Here is a 25,235-nt window from a genome sequence, read left to right on the forward strand (position 1 = left end):
TTAATAAATGCTGAATAAATCAAGTAACGAATAAAGATACCCGGTAAAGCATGTAGGCCCAAACTATGCTCCTTTTGTAAGGAAAGAATGTACCAGTCAAGAAAACTTTTTGCCTTCTTTCTAGTCAAGGAAAGTTTTCTAATTGGAGATGAATTTCAAATGGGGTTTACCAAAATAAATAAATAAATAAACCACCTAAAGCTTCATTTGAAAAGCTCTGAGAAGGGGAAGCAGCTGGCATCCTTTTCCTTACCCCATATTTGAATTGCACTTACCAGCGAAGGGCTAGCTAGGATGCAGTGGAAATTCCAATAGAATGGGAGACCAGAGAGCTCACTCCGCACCTGGAGTATCAGCGCCTCTGCCACATGATCACAGGAGAATGTAGCTTTGCCAGGGCAAGCAGTGTCCTTCAACAATGGGCGAAGCAGATCATCCAAATGACAAAGAAAAGCTGCAGGAGGAGCAGTCAGGCGCTTGTTCAGCTCCTAAAAAGAGAGCAAGCGTTGTACAGGGTGAGAGGGCTAAAAGGAAACTGACTCCCTGGTAAGTAACAGCAAAGGAATGCTCTGGTTAACATGAAGACAGTGGGCAGAAGAGGAAGGGAAGGGAAAATAAAAACATCAGAACAGGAAAGAAGAAAACAAAAAGAAGAGAGATCAACTGGCCTACTTCACAATTCTGCCTTCCACTGCATGCACTACAGAAACACACACACACACACACACGCCCATATGGAAAGATCCTAGGGCTAGAGGTAGAAGTGCAGAACATAATGGGAATTGTAGCAACCTAATTTGACCTTCCTTGGCTACCTACAGGCCAATAAGCTGGGTGATGTTAATGCCCCCTGACCTTCACTAGGAAAGAAGTTATGTCCACTGCCACCCACAGCAGTACTTCTCTTCACACTTACCTTGGCTCGCTGGCTGACCACACTAGTGTCCACCTGTTCATGCCACACCTGTTGAAGATCTGAAACCAGCAAGGCATAGCCCTGCTTGGTGATATAAGCCTTGGTCAAGAGGGAATTCTCAGCAAGCTGTAGCCATGCCCACGGCTGCATCAGCAGGCCTTGCTCCAGTTCCTCCATCTGCAGGAGAGTCTTAATTTAGCAAAGTGCCCCCAGGGTGCTGTACGCCTGGGGGGACACCACTCAGAGAGTTCTCTATCAAATACATCTTGTGAAAATCCTCCCTAGGAAAACAGAAGGCATTGATTTACATTCTACCCCCTCTCCTTCACCCTCCCAGTACATAACCAGCTGAGCACCAACCTTACCACCTCTTGCCACTAAAAATCTATTCAGAATTTTGAGGGGTTTTTTTCCCATATTAAATTCCTAGAAAACATAAAATATCACCTTTTTCTATAGTGGTTAAGCCTCAGCATAATGGTACTAGTATTTCTGCTTTCTAATAATATAACAATATGGAAACCTAAACCATTCTTGTTGCATCTTTATCATATTCCTAATAAATAAGTCAATGCTATCCTTTCCCAGAACTTCTAGAAGAGAAGAAATAGTTCTTGTTTTATAAAACATCATGAGTCATAAGTGTCATGCGCAGGAAATTCAAATTATTTGATTATTATCTAAAAACAAAACTCTGGGCTTCCCTGGTGGCGCAGTGGTTAAGAATCCACCTGCCAATGCAGGGGACACAGGTTCGAGCCCTGGTCCATGAAGATCCCATATGCTGCGGAGCAACTAAGCCACATAGTTGTGTGCCACAACTATGGATCCTGAGCTCTAGAGCCCGCGAGCCACAACTACTGAAGCCCTTGAGCCTAGAGCCCGTGCTCTGCAACAAGAGAAGCCACCACAATGAGAAGCCCGTGCACTGCAGGGAAGAGTAGCCCCTGCTCGCCGTAACTAGAGAAAGCCCGCGCAGCAACGAAGGCCCAACCCAGCCATAAATAAAAATAAATAAATAAATAAAATCTAAAACAAAAAACTCTGGAAGCTCTCAGAATTTTAAATATGTGTGTGTGGGTATATGTATATATATATATATATATATATACATATACATACATACATACACATATATATGTATTCCCTAAACATATATATATTTCCTAAATGAATACATGTATGTATATGTATATATATATTTATATATATATATATATATATATATATATATATACATTTATATGCCCCCTAAATATATTTTTTCCCTAAATATATATATTCTCTAAGACAGGGATTCTTAATCTAGAGTCTATGCATGTAAACCCTCTGGAATTATATGCAAAATTTGTGCATACCTGCATATACCCATTTGGAGGGAAGAGGTCCACAGCTACAGCTATGGTCAAATTCTCAAAGGGATCAATGAGACACAAATAAAGAGCTAATAACTCTGTGTTCAAGAAGACCCTGAATGACTAAGAAGTCAATACAAGGCACAGCACATCACAGAGGTAGAGACCATGAATTAACTCCCCTTCACTCATCATCCACATCCAAGGCACTGCCATCAATGATATCATGCCCTGCTGCACATCCTGGAAACCAACCTTTCTACTTCAGCAACTAAATTTGTAGCCTTAATCTAGTAGATGTTCAGTAACTATGGCTACTTTACAGGCAGTTTGATCATTTTTCCTGAGGGTAAAAAAAAAAAAAAAAAAAAGGGTGGACCTCCCCCTCCCTGGCGGTTAAGACTCCATGTCTCCACTGCAGGGGGCACGGGTTCAATCCCTGGTCAGAGATCCTGCGTGCGGCTGCGGCGCAGCCAAAAAAAAAAATAGTGATGTAATTTCATTTTATAAACACAAAGTGAAGTTGGGGGGGCCGCAGATCTTAGAATACAAAGAAAACAATGAAAATCCTTGGATTTCATTAACGTGGTTAACAGGGTGCTGTTCTTCCAGTCATTTTCATCTCAATCTAAGCCATTATTCTTCCAACCATAACCTAGTTTTTGAAGCCCGGCCTTGTAACATAATTTGTACAGACAGGTGAAACAGAACTATATATATTGTGATTTTTATCTGCCGCAGCCTTAAAACCTTGTGTTCAGAGGATGGTATTTCAGTCACATTCCCACCTGCTGTTCCTACTGGGAAGAGAAGATCTTGGAATGATTAAGCTAGTCCTCACGGGACCAGAGTTCCACATTGCCCAAGGTCAGAAACAGCAAGTCGGTCACAAACAGCAAGTCGCCAAGCCCTTCTCTCCCTTACAGGCACTCCCCAGCGTGCGCTCTAAGAGTCACCAAAATTGGGTTGACTATCCGAGCCTGTCACTTCGGAAAGCCTGGAAGCTCAGGACCCTCACACAGTATGTTTTGTTTTGCGAGCGGGGGAGGAGTTTAAAATGTGGGATCTGGGATCAACAAGCCCCCTAAAAAGGTCTGAGAAATTCAGCAACAGACCTGGGTTAGCTGCTCCCACCACGCGTGTCCTGTTTTGAGGCCTGTATATCTCACCTTTCTCGTTTCCTTCAAGGATGCCTTTAACCCTCACGTTAACCAGAGTCACCCGTTTATTATTTTGAATGAGGGAGGGGAAACGCCGAGGGCCAACAGAGGAGTGGGGTGGCCTAAAGCGGGTCCCAGTCCCGCCCCTTGGCCGTGAGCCGCTCCCTCGGCGCAGTTCCTCCGCCATCCTGCAGAGGGCAGCAAAACCCCGGCGACCGTCCGGGCTGGGCCACGCCCCGCCCCTCGGTCCCTTTACCACAGCCCCACACCAGGAGGCCCGCCTGGCGTCCAGTTTCCATTCGCCCTCACTAGAAAGGCCTTCACCGTCCACGTTTCTATTTTTACAGCACCGGCTGCATGAGGCGCGGCTCGGGACCCCTCAAAGGGCAACAAAGCCGAAAACTGGCTACTCGGTGACGCCCAGCTGCCCGCATAGGAGTACCCGCGCAAACCCCGCCTCGCGGCCGGGAGGCAAGCTGCGCACGCGCGACCCCCCGGCCCCGCCCACGCCTACCCCCGGAGGCCTGTCCCAGAACTCTGGCCGCGCGCGGGTCCCTCCTGGGAGGAAAATTCGGGGAGGAAGTGCGCTGCCAGGGCCAGCCCTTAGAGTCCGAGCAATCTCTCGCCGCCCGGCCCCGGCCCCGATTAGAGCTCGACCCCACCTACCGTGAGCGGCTTTGAGATCTCTCACTCTCCCCGCGGCAAGCTGGCCCGCCCGCGCAAACCGAAAGGCCTAGAGTAGGGGCATTTCCCCCAACCACGGGGAGGCGGGGTCTTGGGACACTGGGGCGGAGCCCAAGCCTGATGTGGGCGGGACATCTGGGCCCACGGAGCTGATAAACTGGAGCCGTCGGAGGTGGAGGGGCACCGTGGCCGGGAAAGCGAGAAGAGAGGCTGGAGGACCCCCTGGTAGAAAGGTGGAGGGGTAGTGGCGCCCCTCGGGGTCGCGCTGGCAGAGTAGAAAGAATGCCAGACGAAGTGCAGGAGAGGGGACCCCGGATTTGTATTTGTTGATAAACCCAAAGTCATTTCCCTTCCCTACGTGTCCAACCTCTTTTTTTGTTGTTTTTAAATAAAACGAGGGGATTGAACTTAACTAGGTATCTCTTTTGGGTCTCCACCAGCACTCGAGTTGTTTAAGAGATGAGTCTCCCAGGCATAAGTCCCATGGTCTGACCTCATCTTTACCTCTCCTGTCTCATTTCTCCCTCCATGCACCCCCAATTTATGCTCCATCACCACAGAGAAGCTTGAAATCCTTCAACTCATTTTGCACCTTGTACAACTTACTGTTTTGCTCGAGCTGAATACTTGAGCCTAAAAAATTCTCCCCATCCCTGTTCCACAACGAAAAATCCTCTTGTTAAGGCCAGCCTCAGTGCTGCTTCTATGTAAAGCTTTTCCTACTATCCCCAGTCAGAATTCATTATTCCTCTTTGCTCCCATAGCATTGTTTCGAACTTTATTGCGGACTGCTTTCTGCTTTGGATTTTAGTTGGTAATTACATGTCTTTTTAAACCATAAGTGTTTGAGTGGGCAGGGACCCTGTCTTATCCATATCTGTATTTCCAGGACCTTGCACATAGGAGGCACAATAAATATCAGTTAGTGAATGCTGGGGTTTGAGTATAGATAGTTCACAGGCAAAATATCATTCAATCATGGCCCACTAAACTGTGACCCTGCTCTGGAACAGTTGGGCCTAGTTAAGAGAAGGAAAGGCAAACACACCTGTTGGGAAATGAGACCTTTAGGTGGGCCCGTGTGAGACACACACATACATCCTCTCCCTGGGAGAAAGTAGAGCCTGGGATCTGGCTCTCCAGCAAGCTGAGAGATAGGGCTAAAGTAATCAAGGTGGAAGCTGGAGTCCTGGTAATTACTGGGACCTAAGTTCTTCTCTGCTAGATCCAGGGCACTGCTCCCCAAAGCCAGGCAGCAAGTCGGCTGTCTCTCCTGGCTCAGAGGGCCCTCCTTCTTCATTCCCAGGGTCTTCAGGCAGTGGGCAGAGGCAACGGAAGGGCTGGGGAATGCAGGGACACAGGTTTTGGATGGAGAAAGGAAGCTCATACTCTTGAGCAGGCTTCTCCCTGGACTTCTGAGGCATCCGAACCTCTTGGGCAGTGAAAGAAGATGGCAGCCCTTGAGCTAGGCCTCGCTCAAGCTGTGTGCCTGCAAAAGAGAGGGTGGTCAGGGCTTCCCTGGTGGCACAGTGGTTAAAAGTCCGCCTGCCAATGCAGGGGAAACAGGTTCAAGCCCTGGTCCGGGAAGATCCCACATACCATGGAGCAACTAAGCTTGTGTGCTGCAACTACTGAGCCTGTGCTCTAGAGCCCACGAGCCACAACTATTGAAGCCCGCACCCCTAAAGCCTGTGCTCCACAACAAGAGAAGCCACCACAATAAGAAGCCAGCGCTCTCTGCAACTAGAGAAAGCCTGCGCACAGCAACAAAGACCCAACAGAGCCAAAAATAAAATAAATTTTAAAAAATAATTTTTTTTAATTCAAAAAAAGAGAAGGGGGGGGGTGTTCAGGCCATTGCCCAACCCAGGGAGTGATGACTTCCTGGCCATTCCCCAGTCTGCTGGGGCCTGGACTCAACTTACCAGGAACGGTGTTCTCTAGGAGGAAGCCCAAGAGTCCCGCCAGGAAGATGGGCTCTGTGAGCAGTGAGCGTAGTAACACATCCAAGGGGCTCCAGCCTACAGGGGGTTGGGGCCAGGCAGGAGGGGAAACTCTGATCCTATGCAAAGCCAAGGCGCCTAATACTTCCACCCTAAGCCTAAGTCTTGGACTAAGGACAGATCTTTCTGAATTGTTCCATGCCCCCCCTCCTTTGTCCCTCTGCTCTCTATTTCCCACACCCAGGCCCTTCCCACAGGGTCCCTGCTCAACACCCTATCTTCTGAGCATACATGTGCCCTCCAGATATGCTTCAATAGTTCCAGGCTCCCTGTCTCCTGAAAGTTTGGTATTAAAAGCCCCAACCTTATTTCCCATTTCTTACCTTCTGTGCTCTAGCCTGGATTCCTCAACCTCAGTACTACTAACATTTTGGACTAGATACTTTTCTGTTTGAGGGGGGCTGTCCTGTACATTGCAGGATGTTTAGCAGCATCCTTCTACCCACTAAGTGCCACTAACAATCACCTCTCCCCTGCTTATAACAACCAAAAATGTCTCCAGACATTGACAGATGTTCTCTGTGGGACAAAACCATCCTCAGTTAAGAACCACTGCTATTTGCTAGGCTGAGGTAAGTTATTTGCCACTCCCAGGACATACCCTATGACTTCCTACTTCTATGTCTTTGTTTATGGTGGTTCCTCCACCAGCAATGACCTTCTCACCAAATATGTTTTTAAAACTTACCATCCTTCAAGACCAGCTCAATGTTACTTTCTCCATAAAAGTTACCCAGATCATCTCCAACAGAAGCCATCTCTCTCACCGCCAAGCACCATAGCTCTTTATATGAACCTTTCTAGTTATGTTTCTACACATCTCATCTCTTTTACTAGACTGTCACATCTACAGTCACCTTTGTATCCCAAGGGGCTAGCACAGTGTTCAATAAATATTTGCTAAACAAATGGATGGATTATACCAAAGCCCTTCCCTGGGTGTGGGGGCCTGGAGTCCAGAGAAACTCAAGCCTTGAGCCCTTGCTTTCCCACTGCAAAGCAAGTTCTCTTTCCATGCCCCCTCTTCCCACCTGTGTTCAGTAGGACTGGAGCTTCCCGAAACCATCTTGGCAGCAACAGGGCCATGAAGATGGAGAAGCCAACAATGAAGACATTCCGCCCAGAGTCAATGTCAGCCAAGTGAAAGCTGGAGAATCCAGTAGACAGAACCACGGCCTGGGTCACCCCCAGCACCCCACCTGTCTCATACAGAAGTAATTGAAGATGTTGGGAGAGGGCTGGCACAGCAGAGAGTATTGCAGGCCAGGGCAGGTTGTAATGGGCAAAGACCACCAAAAGGCCCAGGAGCAGAGAAGGCCAGTCAGGAGGCCAAGATATGGCTGAGAAAATAGGACAGCTGACACACACTTCCATATATTAGGGAGGCTATTCAGAAAGAAAGGGTGCTGACCACCAGCAACCAGTTGGGCCCTGCTGGGGGGTACTGGTTCAACACCAGTCCTGCTGATACATCCACTCACCAAGCACAGGCAGCGGGATGGTGGTGAGGAGCTGGACTAGCCTCGGGGAGAGCCCAAGCACCACGCAGAGCAGCCCCACCAAGTGGGCCACTCGCCGAGATCCAGCCTGGATGACAAAGATACACTGGAAAACACAGCCACCTCCTCGACCGTTCAAGGTTTTCAGCTGGCCAACACCTTCTCATCGTCTGGATCCCAACTCAAATGTCGCTCTCCCAGGAAGCATCCCCCAGCGCTCTACCTAAAGGGGCTTCCCTTACTCAACCACTATCCCACCCCCACTTTGTTTTCTAAATAGCACTTACCACTCTTGGAAATTATCTTTTTTGTTTTCTTAAACTGTCCACCTCTCTTCTCTCTTGAAGTCCCCAAGAGAGCAGGGACTTCATCTGACTTGCTTCTCTCTAGAACCTCAGGCCTGGTACAGTGCCTGAGGCACAGAAGGAGTTCAGTAGTGATTGAGTGTCTTCCTCACACGCCTAGCCCTTACCACTTCTAGGTACCTCTCTAAATGAGATCACTGCTGTGAAGTGCCTGGCAGAGGGCTGGGCACAGCTGGCAATCAGTCTGCTTCCCTCTCCTGCACCTCCGGCTCCCCTCCTCCCACCCCCGTCCACGTACCTGGAGAAGACTCACGGTGCCCACGTTGGGGAAGCTGGATGCAGTGCCCATGGGGCTCCCCAACAGCCCAGCCAGCACACTGCCCAGACCCTCCAGGCTCAGCCCTCGGCTACAGGCATGCGGAGGTGGAGAAGGCAAATGCAGCAGCTGGCCGCACAGGGCGTAGCAGCCCAGGGAGCTGGTGGAAGCTGCCAAGGCCATAGAGATGCCTGCAGCCAGAGCCCTGGGTGTCAGCAAGGGCCAGTCCCACTCAGCTGGGGAGGGAGAAAGAGCTGCTTTGGGGCCAGACTCACATCTGAAGCATCCCCCTGCCTCTGACAGCCTATGACGCAAGAACCCTAAAGGCCCCATGGTCTCTGAAGATAATGTCTTGGGACAAAACCATCAAACTCAGGGTAAAGACCCATCCCTTTACTGTGGTCTACAAGGTCCTCTTTGGTCTGACCCTTACCTCTCTCTCTAGCCTCATCTCCCACCGCACTCTGCCTCACTTCTTTCACTCCAGATTCACTGGCCTTGTTACAGGCCCTTGTACTTGTTGTTTTGCTGGCCACTAGAGGGCCTTTGCATATGCTGTTCTCTCCACCTGGAATGCTCTTCACTCTTGCCTTTACCCAATAAGCTCCTACTCATCTCTCACATCTCAGCTCGGTGCTCACTTCCTCAAGAATGCCTTTCCTGGGAATTCTCTGGTGGTCCAGTGGTTAGGGTTCCATGCGCTCACTGCGAGGGCCCAGGTTCAATCCCTGGTCGGGGAACTAAGATCCCACAAGCCACACAGCGCAGCCAAAAAATTAAAAAATAAATAAATAAAATAAAAACATTTTTAAAAAGAGTGCCAAAAAAATAAAAATAAAAAAAAGAGTGCCTTTCCTGAACTCTCCAATAAAGTCAGATTTCCCATTATGAACTTTCATCACACAAGGTACCTGCCCTTTTTAATTTACCACATGCAATTTTACATTTACTTGGGTGACTATTTAATTAGTATCTGTATTCCCCAACAGATTAGCTTCATGAGTGCAGGTACTTTGTCTGTCGTGTTTATCACCATGTCCCCTATCACGTGCCTAGCACATAATAAGCACTCAACAGACCATTATAAAATTGATGAGCGAGCAAATATATTTCATATACAATGCCTCAAAAGCAATCTTGGTGCACAGGTCACCAACTCACATGTCTGTGGGAGTAAGTAACATAAATGTGTAAATTGGGTAAGGAGTATCAACACGCAGCGGTGGGGCTTACAGACGGCTCTAAACAGTAAGAGAGACACCTGCGGTGAGCAGCTGGCATCGCCCCTCACACTGGCAATTTCTCTCCCTTGTGTGTTTTGAGAATCCGTACAGCTAATTTCATTAACCCAGAGTCCAAAGAAAGAGACACCTTTATTTGAGTAAGAAGATGGAGGACTAGGAGAAAACCTACCTGGGTGAGGCAGCCAAAACCACGGTGCCTCGGCAGACAGCTCCCGGGGGGTGGTGCTGAGACCCAGCAGGGCAGAGATGGTCCATACACAAGCTACTGGGATCAGCACCTAAGGGACAAGACTGAGGCGGAAAAGAACCCCTCCCCCGGAACTTCCCAAGCTAGCCTTGGAGGGGTAGACAGAAACCAAACGGCAGGGGGCCGAGTGAGCATTCCGTGCCCGCCCTTCTAACCTCAACTGCCCCTGCCCAGACCTCCACATACCGAGAGGAGCCTGAAGACAGGGATGTGAGTGTGGGTTGAAGAGGTTGAAGCTCCCCTCCAGGGGTGAGGCGGTAACAGGCGGGAGCCCAGGTGCTGAGAACAGACCACCATGAGCAGGATAAGCCTAAGAGAGGGAAGAAGCTTTAGGAGCAAGAGGAAGCAGGCATCCTGAGGCGGGACAGTGGAGGTAGGAGGGGCATAGCACCGTAAAAGGGGGTCCCAGAGAAGAAAGCCCCCCATGGAGGGGGAAGGGGGGCACCTTGGGGGTCAGTGGGAGACAAGGTGAAAGTCAGGTGAACAAATGAATCCAGCAAAAGTCCTGGATTCCAGATCCACAGAGTGTTGTCCCTTTTGAGATGGCAACTGAACCTGGTGGAGCCAGCACCTCTGCCCTCCCCCGCGCCCACACACCCCACCGGGCACCACGCCTCTCAGGACTTACGTACAGCGATGCCAGGCCCCAGTGAGCAGAGCAGAACAGGGCTACCTCCCTGTGGGCCGAGAGCCCTGCCACAACTAGACTGGGGGCCAGAACCAGGGGCCCACAGTGGGGGAACAAGTGGCCAGGACCCCCGAACAGCCCCAGCATGACCTGCAGCAGCCCGGAGGCCACCACGGCCCCGGACACCTGGTGGAGAGGAGAAGTGGACAAAGAGAAAACATTCTGCTCAATTGAGATGACTTCAGCCTGGACATCTTAACTAATTCTAGGGAGTTCCCTGGTGGCCTAGTGGTTAGGATTCTGGGCTTTCACGGCCGTGGCCCAGGTTCAATCCCTGGTTGGGGAACTGAGATCCCGCAAGCAGCGTGGTGTGGAAAAAAAAAAAAATTCCAGGAGGGGTTCCCCCCACCCAACTCTTTGCCATAGAGCATCTCAGTCCCTGAAAAATGGAAACAAGAGCCTCCCAAGTCGGGCACCACTCTTAGCTCTCCTCCTCCGCATCCCCACGTACTCACTTCTCGGAGAGAAGCGTTCCAGAGCTCCAGGCCATGGCAGCCAGGTCCCCCACACAAGCGCAGCACAAGGGAGGCTGGGAGAAGTTGGGGACATGGTGAGGAGAGAGGTAAACAGGTTGGAGACCCATTGCTCTACAGTTCTGGCTGGTGCCTGACACAGTTCCAGCACCCCATGGTGCCTAACCCTCCCATCATTGCCCCATCTCAATCCTGCACCCACTTACAACTGTGTGCTCAGGTGAGCACCCAACCTCACCGTCACCCTGTGCCCTTGCTCTGTGCTCACAGTTTCCAGGTGTCCGGGTGGTCAGAGGTAGCTTCTGACTGGTCAGCACCAGACCAGGGATAAGAAACTCTAAGGATGGAGCCTGGATAAGAGGCAGCCTGTAGGAACAGCAGCCCCGGCAGGTCTGGAAACATGAGGCAGCTGAAAGCCTCCCCGAGCCTCTCCTACGCGCTGGGACCCTGTCCCCTTCTCTCCAGGGAGTTCCCCTCACCTGCTGCCCATCCAAGTTTGCAGGGCTGTAGACACGCCACATGAAAAGAGGCTGGAGGCCAGGAGCTGGGCAGGGGAGGAAGAGAGTCCTCCTGCAGGGAGACTTTGAAGCAGGAGCAGGTGGGAGGCACAGAGGAGAGAAGCCAGGACCAAGATATGCTACAGGCAGAGGAACGGTCTTCAGAAATAGGCAGAAATACCTACTTCCAGAGGGTTTCTCATGCCACACCTCCTCCCTCCAAACACCCGCTTCAGCCAGCACCAACTCCTGCACCTCTGAGCCTACCTGCAGAGCCAGAAGACAGCTGAGGCCCCAGGGAGGAGACCCACACAGAGAGGCCCAAGAGTGAGAGGGGGGATTTTGGACAGCAGACGGCTGCGGCTGGGAAGCCATGGTACCCTGGGAGCTCACGGATCGGAGTTGTACGGCGTTGGGGGGTGATCGGCTCACGCTGCCCTGCCTTTCGTCTTGTCTTGCCTGCCCTGGAGTTAAGGAGGGAGAGTAAGAGGTCAGAGTTTGTGTGAAGTTAGCTGCCTGGAGCGAGCAGGGGGCGGGAGTGTCAATGAAGCAGAGCGAAGGGATGAGGGATTTGGGGCAGGACACAGCCCTTTCACCTTTGCCCAGCTCTTGCACAAATTCCATCACCCATTAACTGGGGAGCCAAGTTCTGGACCCCTCCCCCCAAGAATCTCCATCTAGAGCCCCTGTCCCAGGATAGGAGTGGTGGGGAGGGAGCCTCTAAAATAGGCTGGGGAGATTTTAGATTGTATTCCCTCCTCACCACTGCCATTTGGAACCATCACAATTACACTGCAGTTCTCAACCCTATTAGGGTCCAGCCCCCTGGACTACGTCAAAAGGAAACATCCCTACATCACGTACAACAGTGACCACAACTCCGTATAATGTCCTCACAGTAATATAAAGGAGAAATAATTTACCCTTTCAGTGTGTGAAAGCTTGGGCCCAACTAAACCAGAAGACAATGAAGTAGTCCAGTGCCCACCCCCATATGTGGAATCAACATGGATGTGACAGCTGCAATGCCAACTGATATCGGTGCTTTCCTGATGACACATGTACCACAGGCACTGCTGCCATTAGTGACCTGATGTTCCCAAACAGTGAACAAGTTCTTGGTAAAGTGATGAACAAAGCATAGTTTTAATTTACACAGAGGTGCATTCCTAGCAAACTGAGTCTTTTTCCAAATGTGCAAAATCTATTCTGCATTTACACGCAAAACACTGCATAATTCAGGGCTGAGATAAACAGGCTTTTCACATACGTGACATACATCCAGTGGTTCAAAAGTTGTCTCAGGAATTCTTCATAATAAGAGGTGGCGGGGTCCCTGAGCATTTCAGGACGTGTAGCGTTCTGTACAGGGCGACTAAATGCCAGCGAGTCCCTTCCCTTCAAATTTATGTCAATCAATATATGTCCCATTGGGACTTCCCCGGTGGTCCAATGGTTAAGACTCCATGTTTCTGCTGCAGGGGTCATGGGCTCCATCTCTAGTCGGGGAACTGAGACCCCACATGCCACACGGTGTGGCCAAAAAACAAACAAAAAGCCCCATAAATTTCCAAGATGCACCCTAGGTAGCGGCACCACCCCTGCTGAGGATCTTCTTCCATGGTCCCAGATAACCTTAGTCCAGCGGGCTACTCGGTTTTCCTTCTTCCAGTGATAACCCAGCCTTGTTCTTCTCTTTAATAACACTGACGACGACCACGTGTCAGACCAGAAAGGATGTCAGCAGAGAGATAAGGTGTCCTTGGGCTTGCCCTCAAGCTCATGGGGCTCCGCTGGATACTTGGCTTGGCCTCTCTCCACGAGATGTGCTTAGGGATCCACAAAGACGGTGCTCACTCAGAACTTGTGACAGACAGGGCTACTACCCCCAGGAGGGGCACAGTCACCTTCTGGGCCCCACTGCATCCAAGTCGAGCAGTGCTTGGGGCCCCAGGGTGCTGGGAGCAGGGATGAGGGAGAAGCTTGATATGGGAGCCCATGATCATCAAACAACAGGGAAGTTCTGGAATGGGGCCGAGAGAGAATGAGTTGCAAGATGATGGGATCAGGGAGTAGGGAGGCTGAGAAGGTAGATACGGGGAGGAGAGTTCTTCGAGAGCTGCTGCAGAAGATGAGTCCAAGCCACGCGACTGAAACTGTTTATTGAAATCTTGGTTCTACAAAAAGCGTGAAAAACCCAGATACAAAGCAGTGGCCAGAGAGGCCTATGAAGAGAACACCCGGGAAGAGGAACCAGAAGAGAGGGAAGCCCAGGAGCAGGAGACTAAGAAGAGAAGGGCGGAAGACGAAAGGGCCAGGTTGCAGGTCCCAGCAGTCCCTGGCTCTTCTAGACTAAAGTCCCAGGGACGTGTGTGGAGAGGGTTCCCCCCTCACCCCGCCTGCCCACAGCAGCTCCCACCGTGGGTGGCCCTGTCAGTCCCTGCCTCTCCTGCATCAGGGACATCACACAGACCATGGCCAATGTTTCCTCCCTCCCTCACCCCATCCTAGGAAACTCAAAAGCAAAAGTCTATAAAAGCTCAGGGGAAATGGAGGGACAGAGGCTCCTCCCCCGTCCACCTGTGACACGCCCCTGGTCGCTGAGCTGAAGCTTCTCCCGGCACCACCACTGCCCTGGCCAAGCAGCCAGCCACTGAGGGACGGAAGAGCAAGTGACCTTCAGTCCTTCTGCCCCACAACGCCCTTAAGCTCCATCACTCAAGAGGACAGGGGACCAGCCAAGAACCCAGATCAAGCTTTGCTCCTCCAGGTTCTCAGGGATTCCCAAATCCTCCTAATGCACTCCTCAGAACCCTACCTAGCCTGGAAAAATGAACGACTTAAGGCGGGCCAGTTCCATGATGCCGAAGAGGGAACACTGCTGGGGCTGTGGGAGCAGCGGGGGCATCGGGCTCCAAGGCCACTGGGGAGCCAGGCCATGGGAGTGGTACCGGGGGCTGGGGGGCCCAGTGGGGACGGTATGGTTGGCGTGGTGGCAGGTATGGCAGGTTGGGGACTCTTTCTGGAGCTTTTGGCAAAGGGGGCAGTTATGGACAAGAGTGGGAGGTGCAGGAGGAGCTGGGGGAGGCAACGGTGGCGGAGTCAGTGAGGCCAGAAGACGGCCCCAGAGTGCACGCAGCCCTACGTCGACTTCCAGGCAGCTGGAGACGTTAGCAGGAGACGGCAGGCACCGTGGCACTGAAGCAGGTATGCAAGGTTCCAAAAGGCACCTGGAGGCCAGTCCAAGGTCTGGGGGGCCAGGTGGGGGGCTGCAGGACAGCCCCAAGGACTGGTGTATTACGGCCATCGATGCCACAGCCAGGGCCACGCTGCTCACATACGCCATAGCTAACAGGCAGGACAACTGCAGGAGAGGGATTAAGAAAGGTCAGTGCCCAAATCCCCTTCCCCCAAACCCGCTGCTAACTGTCTTTAACACACCCACTCCTTATTTCTGGACACCTGTACTCAAGTGAGAGCTCTCTATCACCATCTGCTCCCAAACCTAATCTCCTGAGCCTTTCCGTATTTGCTTTACGTCAGCCCACCCTACACCACAGTCGGCTCAAGCTCCCTATCCTTCCTGACCCCTCCTCACCTTTGCCAGCCGCTGGCAGAGCGAGCCCAGGGCCAGTTGCCAGGCAGGCTGCTCCAGCAGCACACACAGGTCTGTATAGGTGTACCAGCCTCGCCGGCGCCCCTGCTGCTCAGCCACGCTGCAGAAAGAGGAGAGAAGACAGAGAGAGTCTGCAACCCTCCTGCAGCTGGCCCACTGGCACCCTCTTTCCCCTGGGGACCCAACCAGGAAACACTAGGGAACTTCTTAAATGTACAGATTCCTAGACTACCCGTTGATCCAGAAACTGAGAATGAAACCAAGATGTGTATTTTAAATAAGCTTCTCCCACCCTCCCAAGGGTTATTACAAAGAGGACCGCAGACAGCTTTGGGAACCACTACCTTGGGCGATTCTTTTTCCCGTCTTCTCTCTCCCCCCGTTACCCACACCCTCATCTCTGTTTAGCTCCTATGGCAGAAGTCTCCCCCCAAATCCCTCAACCTCTTCCCAACTCCTAGAACCTACCAGCTCTCCAGCCAGCTCAGTACCTCAAAGATCTCCCGAGGGTCAGTGTAGAGACGCCAATCCTGTGGGTAGGAAGAGAAGAGCGTCGAACCAGACTTGGATGTGAGCCACAGTCAACTAATAACCAGACCCAGAGAAGCAAGTACAACCACTGCTACGGGTAACACTTGGCTCTTACTGTGTGCCAGATACTGTTCCAAAAGCTTTTATTTATTTATTTTAAATTTATTTATTTATTTATTTATTTTTGGCTACATTGGGTCTTCGTTGCTGCACGCAGGCTTTCTCTAGTTGCGGCGAGCAGGGGCTACTCTTCGTTGCAATGTGTGGGCTTCTCATTGCGGTGGCTTCTCTTTGTTGCGGAGCATGAGCTCTGGGCACGCGGGCTTCAGTAGTTGTGGCACGTGGGCTTCAGTAGCTGTGGCACACGGGCTCAGTAGTTGTGGCTCATGGGCTCTAGAGCACAGGCTCAGTAGGTGTGGCACACGGGCTTAGTTGCTCTGCTGCACGTGAGATCTTCCTGGATCAGGGGTCAAACCCATGTCCCCTGCATTGGCAGGTGGATTCTTAACCACTGCACCACCAGGGAAGTCCTGTTCCAAAAGCTTTTACGTATTAACTTATTTAGTCTCCACATATCTGGTTTCATATTGCAGCCTCCATTAAAAGCAAGGGGAAAAACTATTCTTGAGGATGGTCCATACTCATAGGGAGCCCAGAACCTAAGGACAGACAAAGTCTGGAAGCAAATAATCAGAGCCCAGTAAGATAAGCTCTGACTCAGAGTGTCCCCTGTGGTGCCTGGAGGATTGGTGATGAGGGATGCTCCATTTCTGGCTTCACCATGCCAGGAACCTCCAAAGGGTGTGCTTATTCCAGAAGAGCTAGAAGGGAAGACAGTAACAAGGGAAGGCACAGGGAGGACAAGCAAAAAGAGAAATGAAGAGACGGCAGAAAGCTGGGAGATAAAAGACAAAGGGTGAAAGGAATATAAAGATGGGCCAGGAAAACAGAGCGAGAGAGAATAGATACTCACCATGGCACTCAGGAAGCCCCTCTCCAGGGCATTGAGAGTGGGTACAGCCACACCCCCAGCAGCTCCCCATTCATCACTGAAGACTTCCTCCTCCTCCCCTTCATCATAGAGGTACTTACTGGCCACCATCTGCAGAGGAACCAGAGGTGGTGTCAGCAGAGCTCACACCAGGCTCCCGGCTCACCAGAGAGATGAAGGGAAGAGAGCATCTTACCATGGAGATCAGGAACAAGTCAGATGATGACACATGCTGTAGGTAGTCTGGGTTTCGATGCCGGAGCCGCTCAATGTACACCAGAGCTAGCATCATAGCACACGGGGAAATGCATGCCTCCCTGGGTGGCAAAAAGGATTAGTAATTAAACCCAAGGGTCTTTCAGCTCTTGTAACTCTTATGATGCTCATCCTTATATCTTTACAACTTCTCCTTAGAGATAACCGTTTCCCTCTCTAGGGCCGAAACACTCTCACTCTGTCTCTCTCAATTGCGGACTCACCGGGACACATGGGCTACATATTTCTTCTGGAGCCTGCGAATAGGACTGGGGGCTGCCTTCTGGAGCAGTTCCACAGCAATGTCTGCAGGGGGCAGAAGGAAAACAGAGTGAGCAAACAACTCCTCCAAGGTTGTCCCCACTGTTATCAGCAGAAGACCCAAAACTGTATTATCTGAGGCCTTGGGGGCAGAACCATAATAACAAAATAGACATCGAATTCTCCCACACGGAGACGAAAAGCCCATTCCAGGTTTGAATTTCAGCTCCTTCCAGCAAGAAGGCTTATTTCCCTGTCACCTGAAATTTTCTAGATTTGTTCTTTACTCTAATTCATTTGAAAAGGTACACATGCGTTGCTTTGGAAATATATGACATGTATCCTCGGAAAATTTAAAGTTTCTGGTATAGAAATCAAGAATAATATAGACTTGTAAAACAGCCATGTTTCCTCCTCATCTAGGCTTTAAAAATAGTGAAATACAAACCTAGTGCTTACACCAATCAAATGCACTAGCTATGAAGAGACAGTGCAGTTCCCAGGGTACACCTAGAGTCATTTTGGTGACCACTGACAACCCCATTTTCAGGCTTCTCGTTAGCCCATTTGCACAACACTGTCTAACCTGCCACAGGGCTGGAGAGCTCCTCCAGGCTACAATCAGCTTCCCAGTCCCAGCCATAATAGAGTCTCCTTCGGATGCGGGCACTCAGCTTCTGGTGTCCTGGGAGGAACTGAACAGGGCAGGAGGGTGGTGGAGTGCGAAGGGCAGGGAAGGGTATGATGGACATCGTGGCTCCCGGCTGGAAGGGGGGTGCGGGGCGAAAGGCCTGCCTCACCGCTAGCGGGGCCCATGCCCCACCCAGCCCCGCATTCCCCGGACTGTTTGCCAACAGCAGTCTGTCCACAGGGGGTGGAATCCTCCTCGCTGAGGGCTCTGGAGGAGAAGTTCTCTGAGAAGGGCGCCGGCTGGCCACCCACTCCATAGTCCTGTACCCCGAGGCTCACCCCCGGGGCCCAAGCAGCCAGGGCCTCGAGTAGGCACGGTTAGAGCGACTACCGCCTGGTTCCCCGGCCGAGCCATCAGGCGAGCTCGCGGCCCCGCTCGGGCCCCGACGGGAGCGCCCGGAGTCCCGGCTCCAAGAGCGGGGAGGCAGGGGAGGGGGCGGGCCGCACGCTCACCGTGAAGTCCTGGAAGCCGGTAAGGGAGAATGTGCCTTCTTCGTCCAGCAGGAGCCCGGCCAGGTCCATCGCGCCGCCAGCCGCCGCCCTGCGAAGGTGGAAGGAAAGGGAACGAATTGTAAGGGGGCCGCGGAACCGCCCCTGAACGCCTGTCCACCTGCCCGCCGGCCTCCCTCAAGCGGGCCCCCACCCTCGCCGGTGCAGCACCCCCCGCCACTGGCCAGAAGAGGCAGGCGGGGCCGGGCAGGCGGGAGCCTCTTCCTGTTCCGCTCCGGGCGGGGCTCCGGGCTCCCAGTCCCGGTATCTGGGCTCCGGACTCGGGGCGTGAAGCTCAAGGGCCAGGGCGCCCACCTCACCCAGTAGAGAGGAGACCCGGCTTCGAGGCGCGTGCTGTGCCTTTGCCGCGCCGCGCGTCTGCCCTGCGTTTAGAGGCCGCGGGGGCGCTGCTGGCCAGTCAGCGCCCGACACTTCCTGCCGCCCGCTGGCCCGAGCCGCCGGCCCCGACCGCCGGGAAGGAGCCGGGCTATTTTTCCTAGTATCGCTGAGCACCATTGTGCCCCCGTCTGAGAAATCGGAACAATTCTTAGGGGACCATGGCGCACGGAGGATGAACGAGCCCGGCTGACCGACCTTTTCATACCGATGTAAATAAAACAAAGACTCGGGACAGGGAGTTGCTTGCAATTGTTTTTTTAAAGAGGAGATAATACGCACACGCAGAATAATATACAGTAAAAGGCGTCAGTAAGAGTACACAAAAATTTAACAGTAGTGAATTGTGTACAAAAGGCAAGGGCACTTTGGGCTGTATGTCTTCCTATTGTACAGCTTGGAATTTTAGACCTAATTAAACACGTATGTCGTAGGGTTATTGCAGAGATTAAATGATCTCAAGGAAACACAAAACGCTTGTTACGTTCTAAGCCTCAAGAGATGGTGTTAACATGCCCCCCAAAGAGTAAACAGCACCTAAACAGGGTTTTATTTTTAAACTCACCCCCAGACCCCAATCTCTTGCTTAAGCAAGGTATTGGAAGGAGTTTTCCATGCGTAAAGGCGGGAGAGTTTACAGAAAGATGGGAAGGAAACTACTTCCCTGAATAGCTGAAGCTGGTTTTGAGTCTGTCGAGTCACGCGCTGCTGTTTGTTTATTCGCTGAGGAGAGGGAACTGGGAGGACTAGTACCGTTGAGGGTTGCGTAAAGGGACGGTCGCCGCCCTACCAGGGCAGAAGCAGGTCTCTCGGGGTATACTGGGCATCTGAAGCCCACTCCCTGACCCTATTGGCCGCATCACATCAGAAATACCGGGCCAAGACCAGCCTCCCTAGCCGCCCTGACTACACAGGGAGAAGAAAATTGGCTGCGGTGGGTAAACGCGGAGATTTCCGTCCTTCCGTCCGAAAGTGGCAGACGCCGCTCGGCGCAGCCAAAACACGAATCTGCGTAGGAACAGGGTCACCGGCAACCACCTGCGCGCAGGCTCCGGCCGCCCCATCTCGGCGGTTAGGAAGTGTCACGTGACAGAATCGTCGCTCCACCATCACGTGACGCCCGTCCGCGGCCTCAGCGGCCCTCTCCGCTGCGTGCGCCCCCTTCCGCCTGACGCGCCCCCGGCGGCGGCCGCGCAGCCCTGGCTCCTCGCGGGCTCGGGCGGCGGCTGCGGCGGGGCTATGGCGAGTGGCGGTGGCGGTGGCGCTGGTAACACCGGCGCAGGTGGGGGCTCGGGGCTGGGCCTGAGCCTCGGCCTGGGCCTGAGCCTAGGCATGGGTGAGGCCACCGGCGAGGCGGAGGAGGAGGCTGCCACGGCCGAGGCGGTGGGACGCCTGGCCACGGCTCTGTGGCTGCGGCTCCGCGGCTGGGAGGCGGTGCTGGCGGCAGTGCAGCGGCTGCTGGTGTGGGAGAAGCCGCTGCACAGCCTGGTCACGGCGGCCGCGCTCAACGGCCTCTTCTGGTAAGGGCCGCGGAGGAGGGGGGCGGGGCCGGGCTGCGCGGTAGAGCGGGGGCGGGAGAGTCCGGAGTACCATTCCTCTTTCTGGGGAAGATGCTTGTCCTGGGGGACTGACCCATCAGCTGGTTTTTAAAGGTCGTCGTCCGCCTGGGTTGCCCCATTCCTCTGTCTTCGGGTGTCGAGTTAAGCCTGGAGGTTCCCATTCCCCCATCAGTGGGCGCTTTTCCGCCTTTGCGATGGATGTGGGAGCCTCTCTCACCCACTCACCGCTGAGGTGCCTGTCTCTCCCTAAGGTTGCTGTCTTCCTCCTCCCTACGGCCCTTCTTCCTACTCAGCATCTCACTTTTGGCCTATTTTCTGTTGGATCTCTGGCAGCCTCGCTTCCTCCCTGACATCTCAGGTGAGTGTTATACTTAATTCATTCAGCAAGCCCCGTTGAGCACTTGTTTTGTGCCTCACTCACCTGGCTGGGTTGAATGGTGAGGGGAGCGTACAGCAGGCCACCTGCCTCTCAAAGCACGACTGCTTCCCCAGATGGGAAATATAATTTCCCCTTTTTCAAGATTAATGTTATTGTGTGTAGTAGTTAAGACTGCGGACTCTGCAGCCAGATGGCCTGGGTTCCATTGCCTGCTCTCCCATTTACCCTGTATGTGACCTTGGAAAAGTCACTGGATCTCCGATTTGCGTTTGCCTGTTTTCCTCAACTATAAAACAGGGACTGTAAAACTTATTTCATGAGGTGGAGAATAAAGGAGTGAATACACTTTATGTGCCTGTGGTAGGGCTTCACATATGATAGGAACTAAAGGAGCATTAGCTCTTCCTGTGTTTTTTGTTGTCCACATATTCACTTAATTGACATGTTGGAGTAACTAGGTGCCAGGCTGTGTGTGAGTTGATTGGGGTGTAAACGTGAATAAGATGTCGTTCCCATTGTGGAAGAAGGTAAAGTCTAAAGAAGGAGACAGACATACAAACGACGATAACAATGTAATACTTCCCGCAAATGGCATTTCAAAAAAGCACTCTGGGGCTGCAGAGGAAGGGCAGCTGTTTCTGGCTTGGGGAGTGTTTCCCAGAGCTCTACACCTCAATAACTTGTTTCCTTTCTCTCTCTAAAGCATCATCCCCAGAGGAGCCACACTCTGACAGGTGAGTGCAGGCCACCCCTGAAGACAAATGCCCAATCCCTGTCTTGCTTTGGTGCCAGTGTCTCACCGCCACAGTGCGTAGCAGTACTGCAGCTTCTGCAGGCACAGACCCCAGCATAGTGAATGCACCGGTAACAAGCTTGGTCCCGGGTTCTTGCGTAGGTGTTTGTGTGCCTGCTCCTTTCAGGGCAAAGGGTTGGGAGCTCTGGGCTTTGTTCCCCAGGACCTGGACGGCCCCCCTCTGGGAGGTGGGGTTGTCCACTTCCTTAGACTAAAGAGCTCATTGGCATTCTCAGAGGTATTTGAGTGCCTAGGAAGCTGGTGTCTGAGGCCTCCAGGGGTCGTGTCATGTCTCCCCAGTGAGGGTGCGGGGTCAGGCGCCCGGCCGCACCTGCTGAGTGTGCCCGAGTTGTGCAGATACCTGGCTGAGAGCTGGCTCACCTTCCAGATTCACCTGCAGGAGCTGCTGCAGTACAAGAGGCAGAATCCAGCTCAGGTAACCTCCCCCACATCACACAACCGTTCTCTACGCTGTGGAGAAATAGAGGTGGGGGATGGGGAGGAGTGACTCGAACTCCCCAGCTGGAGACTGAAGGATAAGGCCTGGTGCCTTCTTGAGGCAAGATTTACAGCTAGTAGTCTGGTACAGGAGGCGGAATAAGCTTCTGCCGTTCTGACACTGTTTCTTGCCGAGAGAGACCAATTTGAACTATAGGTGTTTGGCAATGTTTATTGCAAACTCCCTAGTTGGTGGTCCTGGGCATCCTCTTGGCTAAACTGGATCACCGCATTCCTAGAAAGCATACGCCTCCTACCCAGATTAGTGGAGCGCATACCTCAGCCTACAGTTCTTAGATCCTGTGCTCTCCTCTGCAGTTCTGTGCTCGCGTCTGCTCTGGCTGTGCTGTGCTGGCTGTGCTGGGACACTATGTTCCGGGGATTATGATTTCCTACATTGTCTGTGAGTAGGGTCTGACCTCTCCCCTTTCCAAAGGCCTGTCTTTGTTTTCTTTCCATGGACTGACCCAGGGGCAGATGGTACACTGTCTGCCCAGTTACCCATTTACAGAGACCTCCAGGGGATGCTGTAGTATTAGTAACAGTGGAATAGTCATCTGGGGAGGGCAGTGGATGTGGGAAGAAGTTGGAACAACCTCAGGAAGGGACTTTGTCTTCCTTCAGCCTTTTCTGTTCAAGCATCAGTTGAATGAGCCCTTGGGAAATAGGCTTAGGGATCTCTGAGTGGACACTCTAACCCCCAGTGCTGAGTATCCTGCTGTGGCCCCTGGTGGTTTATCATGAACTGATCCAGAGGATGTACACTCGTCTGGAGCCCCTGCTCATGCAGCTCGACTACAGCATGAAGGCGGAAGCTGATGCCCTGCATCACAAACACGACAAGAGGAGTAAGGGGATCCCATGACCCAGAAGGGGGGGAATGGGGGAGGACCTTGGCTTGTAGGTTGTGAAATGCCCTAGGATTTAGGTACTTTCCATACCTTTGGCAGTGTTTGTCCCCCACCATTGTTCCTGCTTGGTCACTGCCCAGCTGTTCTTGGTTCTCTAGAGCGGCAGGGGAAGAATGCACCACCCGGAGGTGATGAGCCGCTGGCGGAGACAGAGAGTGAGAGCGAGGCAGAACTGGCTGGCTTCTCCCCAGTGGTGAGGTCCAAGGGAGGTGGGCTGGGGGAGAATTGCTCTGTTTTAGAGCAGCCACCTCTCCAGGGGGTGGGGGTTGGTAGTGGGGCAGGGATGCTCCTGGAAAATGGTCTCTCTTACCCCCTTGCCTGTGTGGCATTCATCCTGGTTCTCCTGCAGGTGGATGTGAAGAAAACAGCACTGGCTTTGGCCATTACAGACTCAGAGCTGTCAGATGAAGAGGCTTCTATTTTGGAAAGTGGTGGCTTCTCTGTATCCCGGGCGACGACTCCACAACTAACTGATGTGTCGGAGGGTATGGGAAGTCCTTTGTTCCCTCCAAGCTTCCTGTTCCCTGTCGTGGGATGCTGGCTGTGCTCTCTGGCAGTTGCCCCCATAAGTGTTTTCTGTGGGGAGCTGATCCTCTAGTTCTACTCCAAACTCCTGAAAGATCTTAATGCCTAAGGCCTGGCCCAGCCTTCCATGGCCTGTTGCAGCTACTCAGCACAGCAGGCCCATTCCTGGCCCTTTGTTTTCTGCCCAGATTTGGACCAGCAGAGCCTGCCAAGTGAGCCAGAGGAGGCCCTGAGTCGGGAGCTGGGGGAGGGAGAGGAGACAGACCTGGCCCCTCCCGAAGACCTGCTGGGCTCCCCTCAGGCCCTCTCAAGGCAAGACTTGGACTTGGAGGAGGAAGAAGATGTGGCATCCAAGGAAACCTTGCTTCGGCTCTCATCCCCCCTTCATTTTGTGAACACGCACTTCAATGGAGCAGGGTCTCCCACAGATGGAGTGATGCTCTCCCCTGGAGGACCAGTGGAGACACTGAGCCCAGAGGCAGTGAGTGGTGATCTCATCACTCCACCTAGCGCCCTGTCACCCCTACTTTGCCTTGCTGAAAATGACCCTGCCCCTTCCCCCTCAGTACTCCCGCCTCTTCCCCAGGACTCACCCCAGCCCCTGCCTGCCCCCGAGGAAGAAGAGGCACTCACCACTGAGGACTTCGAATTGCTGGATCAGGGGGAGCTGGAGCAGCTGAATGCAGAGCTGGGGTTGGGGCCAGAGACATTCCCAGAGCCCGCTGATGCTCCACCCCTAGGGCCCAATACCCCGTCTCTGGTACAGTCAGCCCAAGAGGCTCAGGCCACGGCAGAGCCATGAACCCCAGGGGAAGGAGTTGCAGGCACAGTAGGGCTTCTTGGCTAGGGATGTCACTGTTTCCTCCTTTCCCTACTGCCCTGGGGAGGAGCAATATGTGGGGAAGCTGGCTATCAGATGGAGCCAGTCCGCCCTCCGCCTGCCTGCCTGCCTGCCTGCTGTCCTGGGCCTGGTACAGTACCTGGGATTGGTTTTAAGCTTGTAAATAATTTTACATTTGGGTTAGTGGATGTGAACAGGGCTAGGAGAGTCCTTCCCACTTGCTTCCCTGCCTCAACTCTAGTTTCATTCCACAATGCCCCAAGCCCTGGTGATATGTCCCTTTCTTTTTCCTCCTATCCTCAGGGACCTGTGCTGCTCCGTCCTCGTGTCCCATTCGGTTGTTTAGTTCAGGCACTTTATCATTTTCCTCTCCTGTCCCTCGCTCCTCTCTGCTTTATTTCCCCGCTGTGTCGTGTCCTTAGCAGCTCCATCCCCACTCTTTGCCAGCTCCTCCTTCCCAGCAGGCCCCGGCTAAGCTTTAGGGAGGCTCCTGTCTGGGAGGTGCAGACGAAGCCCCGGGTGGTGGGTCAGGTCAGTAGTTATGCGCTTAGTCGCTGTAGCCCGTGTAACCTCCACTGCACCCTTGCCCTGGTTCATCCCAGCCTTTCCCAATGCAGGATGGGAGCAGGGATCCCACAGCACATGCGCCAGCACTACGTTAGTGAGCAGGAGCTCTGTCTTGTGGGGTGAGGGGCTTTCTTACTATCTTAGGGAGGAATAAGGAGACCTGCTTCTCTGGGCCATGTCCAAGCGTGGTGGGACCCCCCTACTAGGGTCAGGAAGTGGACAGTAACATCTCTGCAGGTGTTGACTGGAACAATAAACTATTGATGGCTAGAACTGCTGCTGCCTGCCTCACTGTGAGCTATCTCCCTCCCTCTGCTCTGCCCTTATTTCGTTGTCCCCCATCTTGCTCCTGGCTGTTATTTACCTTCGTGCAAAACAAGGCAAGAAGCGAGGATTACCCTGACAGACGTAACCTGCCCTTAGCCGTGTTCTCTGATGGTGTGATATGCTTGGTGAGAGTGAGCATGTACAAATAAATTGTATGCAGGAGGAAATCGCTTTGGCTTCCCAGTCACTAGAAATTTGGGACCATAACAATTGTTTTCT

General features: G+C 52.7%; 4 protein-coding genes across 11 annotated transcripts in view; 1 reads left to right on the top strand and 3 right to left on the bottom strand.

The window, feature by feature from the left end:
• Positions 1–4,225, bottom strand: part of NHEJ1 (non-homologous end joining factor 1) — a 77,355-nt gene extending 73,130 nt beyond the window's left edge. Inside the window, exons 1-3 of one of the 3 annotated variants that reach the window (XM_059053223.2) lie at positions 4,098–4,225; positions 917–1,197; positions 276–488 (exon numbers count right to left, since the gene is read on the bottom strand). In XM_059053223.2, the coding sequence (XP_058909206.1) occupies positions 276–488; positions 917–1,093 (390 nt within the window). In that variant the 5' untranslated portion in view covers positions 1,094–1,197; positions 4,098–4,225. The remainder of the gene's footprint in view (positions 1–275; positions 489–916; positions 1,198–4,097) is intronic. The other 2 variants (XM_059053222.2, XM_067026889.1) reach the window with 2 other exon arrangements.
• A 668-nt stretch (positions 4,226–4,893) lies between these two features.
• Positions 4,894–13,451, bottom strand: SLC23A3 (solute carrier family 23 member 3). The gene is made up of 13 exons (XM_059052891.2): positions 12,658–13,451; positions 11,655–11,851; positions 11,370–11,527; positions 11,135–11,256; positions 10,873–10,946; positions 10,362–10,543; positions 9,916–10,039; positions 9,652–9,760; positions 8,221–8,474; positions 7,600–7,705; positions 7,150–7,317; positions 6,041–6,136; positions 4,894–5,604 (listed from the first exon to the last, which is right to left on the bottom strand). The coding sequence occupies exons 1-13, from the start codon at positions 12,662–12,664 to the stop codon at positions 5,312–5,314; spliced, it is 1,890 nt and encodes a 629-aa protein (XP_058908874.2). The 5' UTR covers positions 12,665–13,451; the 3' UTR covers positions 4,894–5,311.
• Positions 13,452–13,533: 82 nt separating this feature from the next.
• CNPPD1 (cyclin Pas1/PHO80 domain containing 1) lies at positions 13,534–19,683 on the bottom strand. Of its 5 annotated transcripts, none has more exons than XM_059052762.2 (9): positions 19,182–19,683; positions 18,185–18,272; positions 17,628–17,736; positions 17,005–17,086; positions 16,722–16,842; positions 16,508–16,636; positions 15,472–15,533; positions 14,986–15,103; positions 13,534–14,751 (listed from the first exon to the last, which is right to left on the bottom strand). In XM_059052762.2, the coding sequence occupies exons 2-9, from the start codon at positions 18,251–18,253 to the stop codon at positions 14,206–14,208; spliced, it is 1,236 nt and encodes a 411-aa protein (XP_058908745.1). In that variant the 5' UTR covers positions 18,254–18,272; positions 19,182–19,683; the 3' UTR covers positions 13,534–14,205. The 5 variants fall into 5 exon arrangements, with proteins under 5 accessions (XP_058908745.1, XP_058908746.1, XP_066882994.1 ...); XM_059052763.2 differs by having other exon boundaries at positions 18,536–19,682; XM_067026893.1 differs by lacking the exon at positions 19,182–19,683 and adding an exon at positions 18,541–18,606.
• Positions 19,396–24,962, top strand: RETREG2 (reticulophagy regulator family member 2). 2 transcript variants are annotated; one of them, XM_059052761.2, is made up of 9 exons: positions 19,396–20,136; positions 20,427–20,533; positions 21,258–21,288; positions 21,648–21,783; positions 22,164–22,248; positions 22,550–22,693; positions 22,855–22,949; positions 23,106–23,241; positions 23,470–24,962. In XM_059052761.2, the coding sequence occupies exons 1-9, from the start codon at positions 19,856–19,858 to the stop codon at positions 24,081–24,083; spliced, it is 1,629 nt and encodes a 542-aa protein (XP_058908744.1). In that variant the 5' UTR covers positions 19,396–19,855; the 3' UTR covers positions 24,084–24,962. The 2 variants fall into 2 exon arrangements, with proteins under 2 accessions (XP_058908744.1, XP_066882991.1); XM_067026890.1 differs by having other exon boundaries at positions 19,433–20,136; positions 21,736–21,783.
• Positions 24,963–25,235: the final 273 nt, after the last annotated feature.

Source organism: Kogia breviceps, chromosome 2 (assembly GCF_026419965.1).
Source record: "Kogia breviceps isolate mKogBre1 chromosome 2, mKogBre1 haplotype 1, whole genome shotgun sequence".
Lineage (NCBI taxonomy): Eukaryota > Metazoa > Chordata > Mammalia > Artiodactyla > Physeteridae > Kogia > Kogia breviceps.

What these genes read in the sequence shown, in the direction of transcription:
- CNPPD1 (XM_067026892.1), bottom strand. Translation starts at nt 18,736, where the DNA reads ATGGTGCTCAGCGATACTAGGAAAAATAGCCCGGCTCCTTCCCGGCGG. An exon ending in TATGTAGCCCATGTGTCCCG is followed by an intron (nt 16,843 to 17,004) that starts GTGAGTCCGCAA and finishes TTTGCCACCCAG; the next exon opens with GGAGGCATGCATTTCCCCGT. An exon ending in GGGGCTTCCTGAGTGCCATG is followed by an intron (nt 15,534 to 16,507) that starts GTGAGTATCTAT and finishes TCCTACCCACAG; the next exon opens with GATTGGCGTCTCTACACTGA.
- RETREG2 (XM_059052761.2), top strand. Translation starts at nt 19,856, where the DNA reads ATGGCGAGTGGCGGTGGCGGTGGCGCTGGTAACACCGGCGCAGGTGGG. An exon ending in CTTCCTCCCTGACATCTCAG is followed by an intron (nt 20,534 to 21,257) that starts GTGAGTGTTATA and finishes CTCTCTCTAAAG; the next exon opens with CATCATCCCCAGAGGAGCCA. An exon ending in GAGGAGCCACACTCTGACAG is followed by an intron (nt 21,289 to 21,647) that starts GTGAGTGCAGGC and finishes ATGTCTCCCCAG; the next exon opens with TGAGGGTGCGGGGTCAGGCG.
- SLC23A3 (XM_059052891.2), bottom strand. An exon ending in GCACAGAGCAAGGGCACAGG is followed by an intron (nt 10,947 to 11,134) that starts GTGACGGTGAGG and finishes AACTTCTCCCAG; the next exon opens with CCTCCCTTGTGCTGCGCTTG. An exon ending in CTGTCTTCAGGCTCCTCTCG is followed by an intron (nt 9,761 to 9,915) that starts GTATGTGGAGGT and finishes CTTGTCCCTTAG; the next exon opens with GTGCTGATCCCAGTAGCTTG.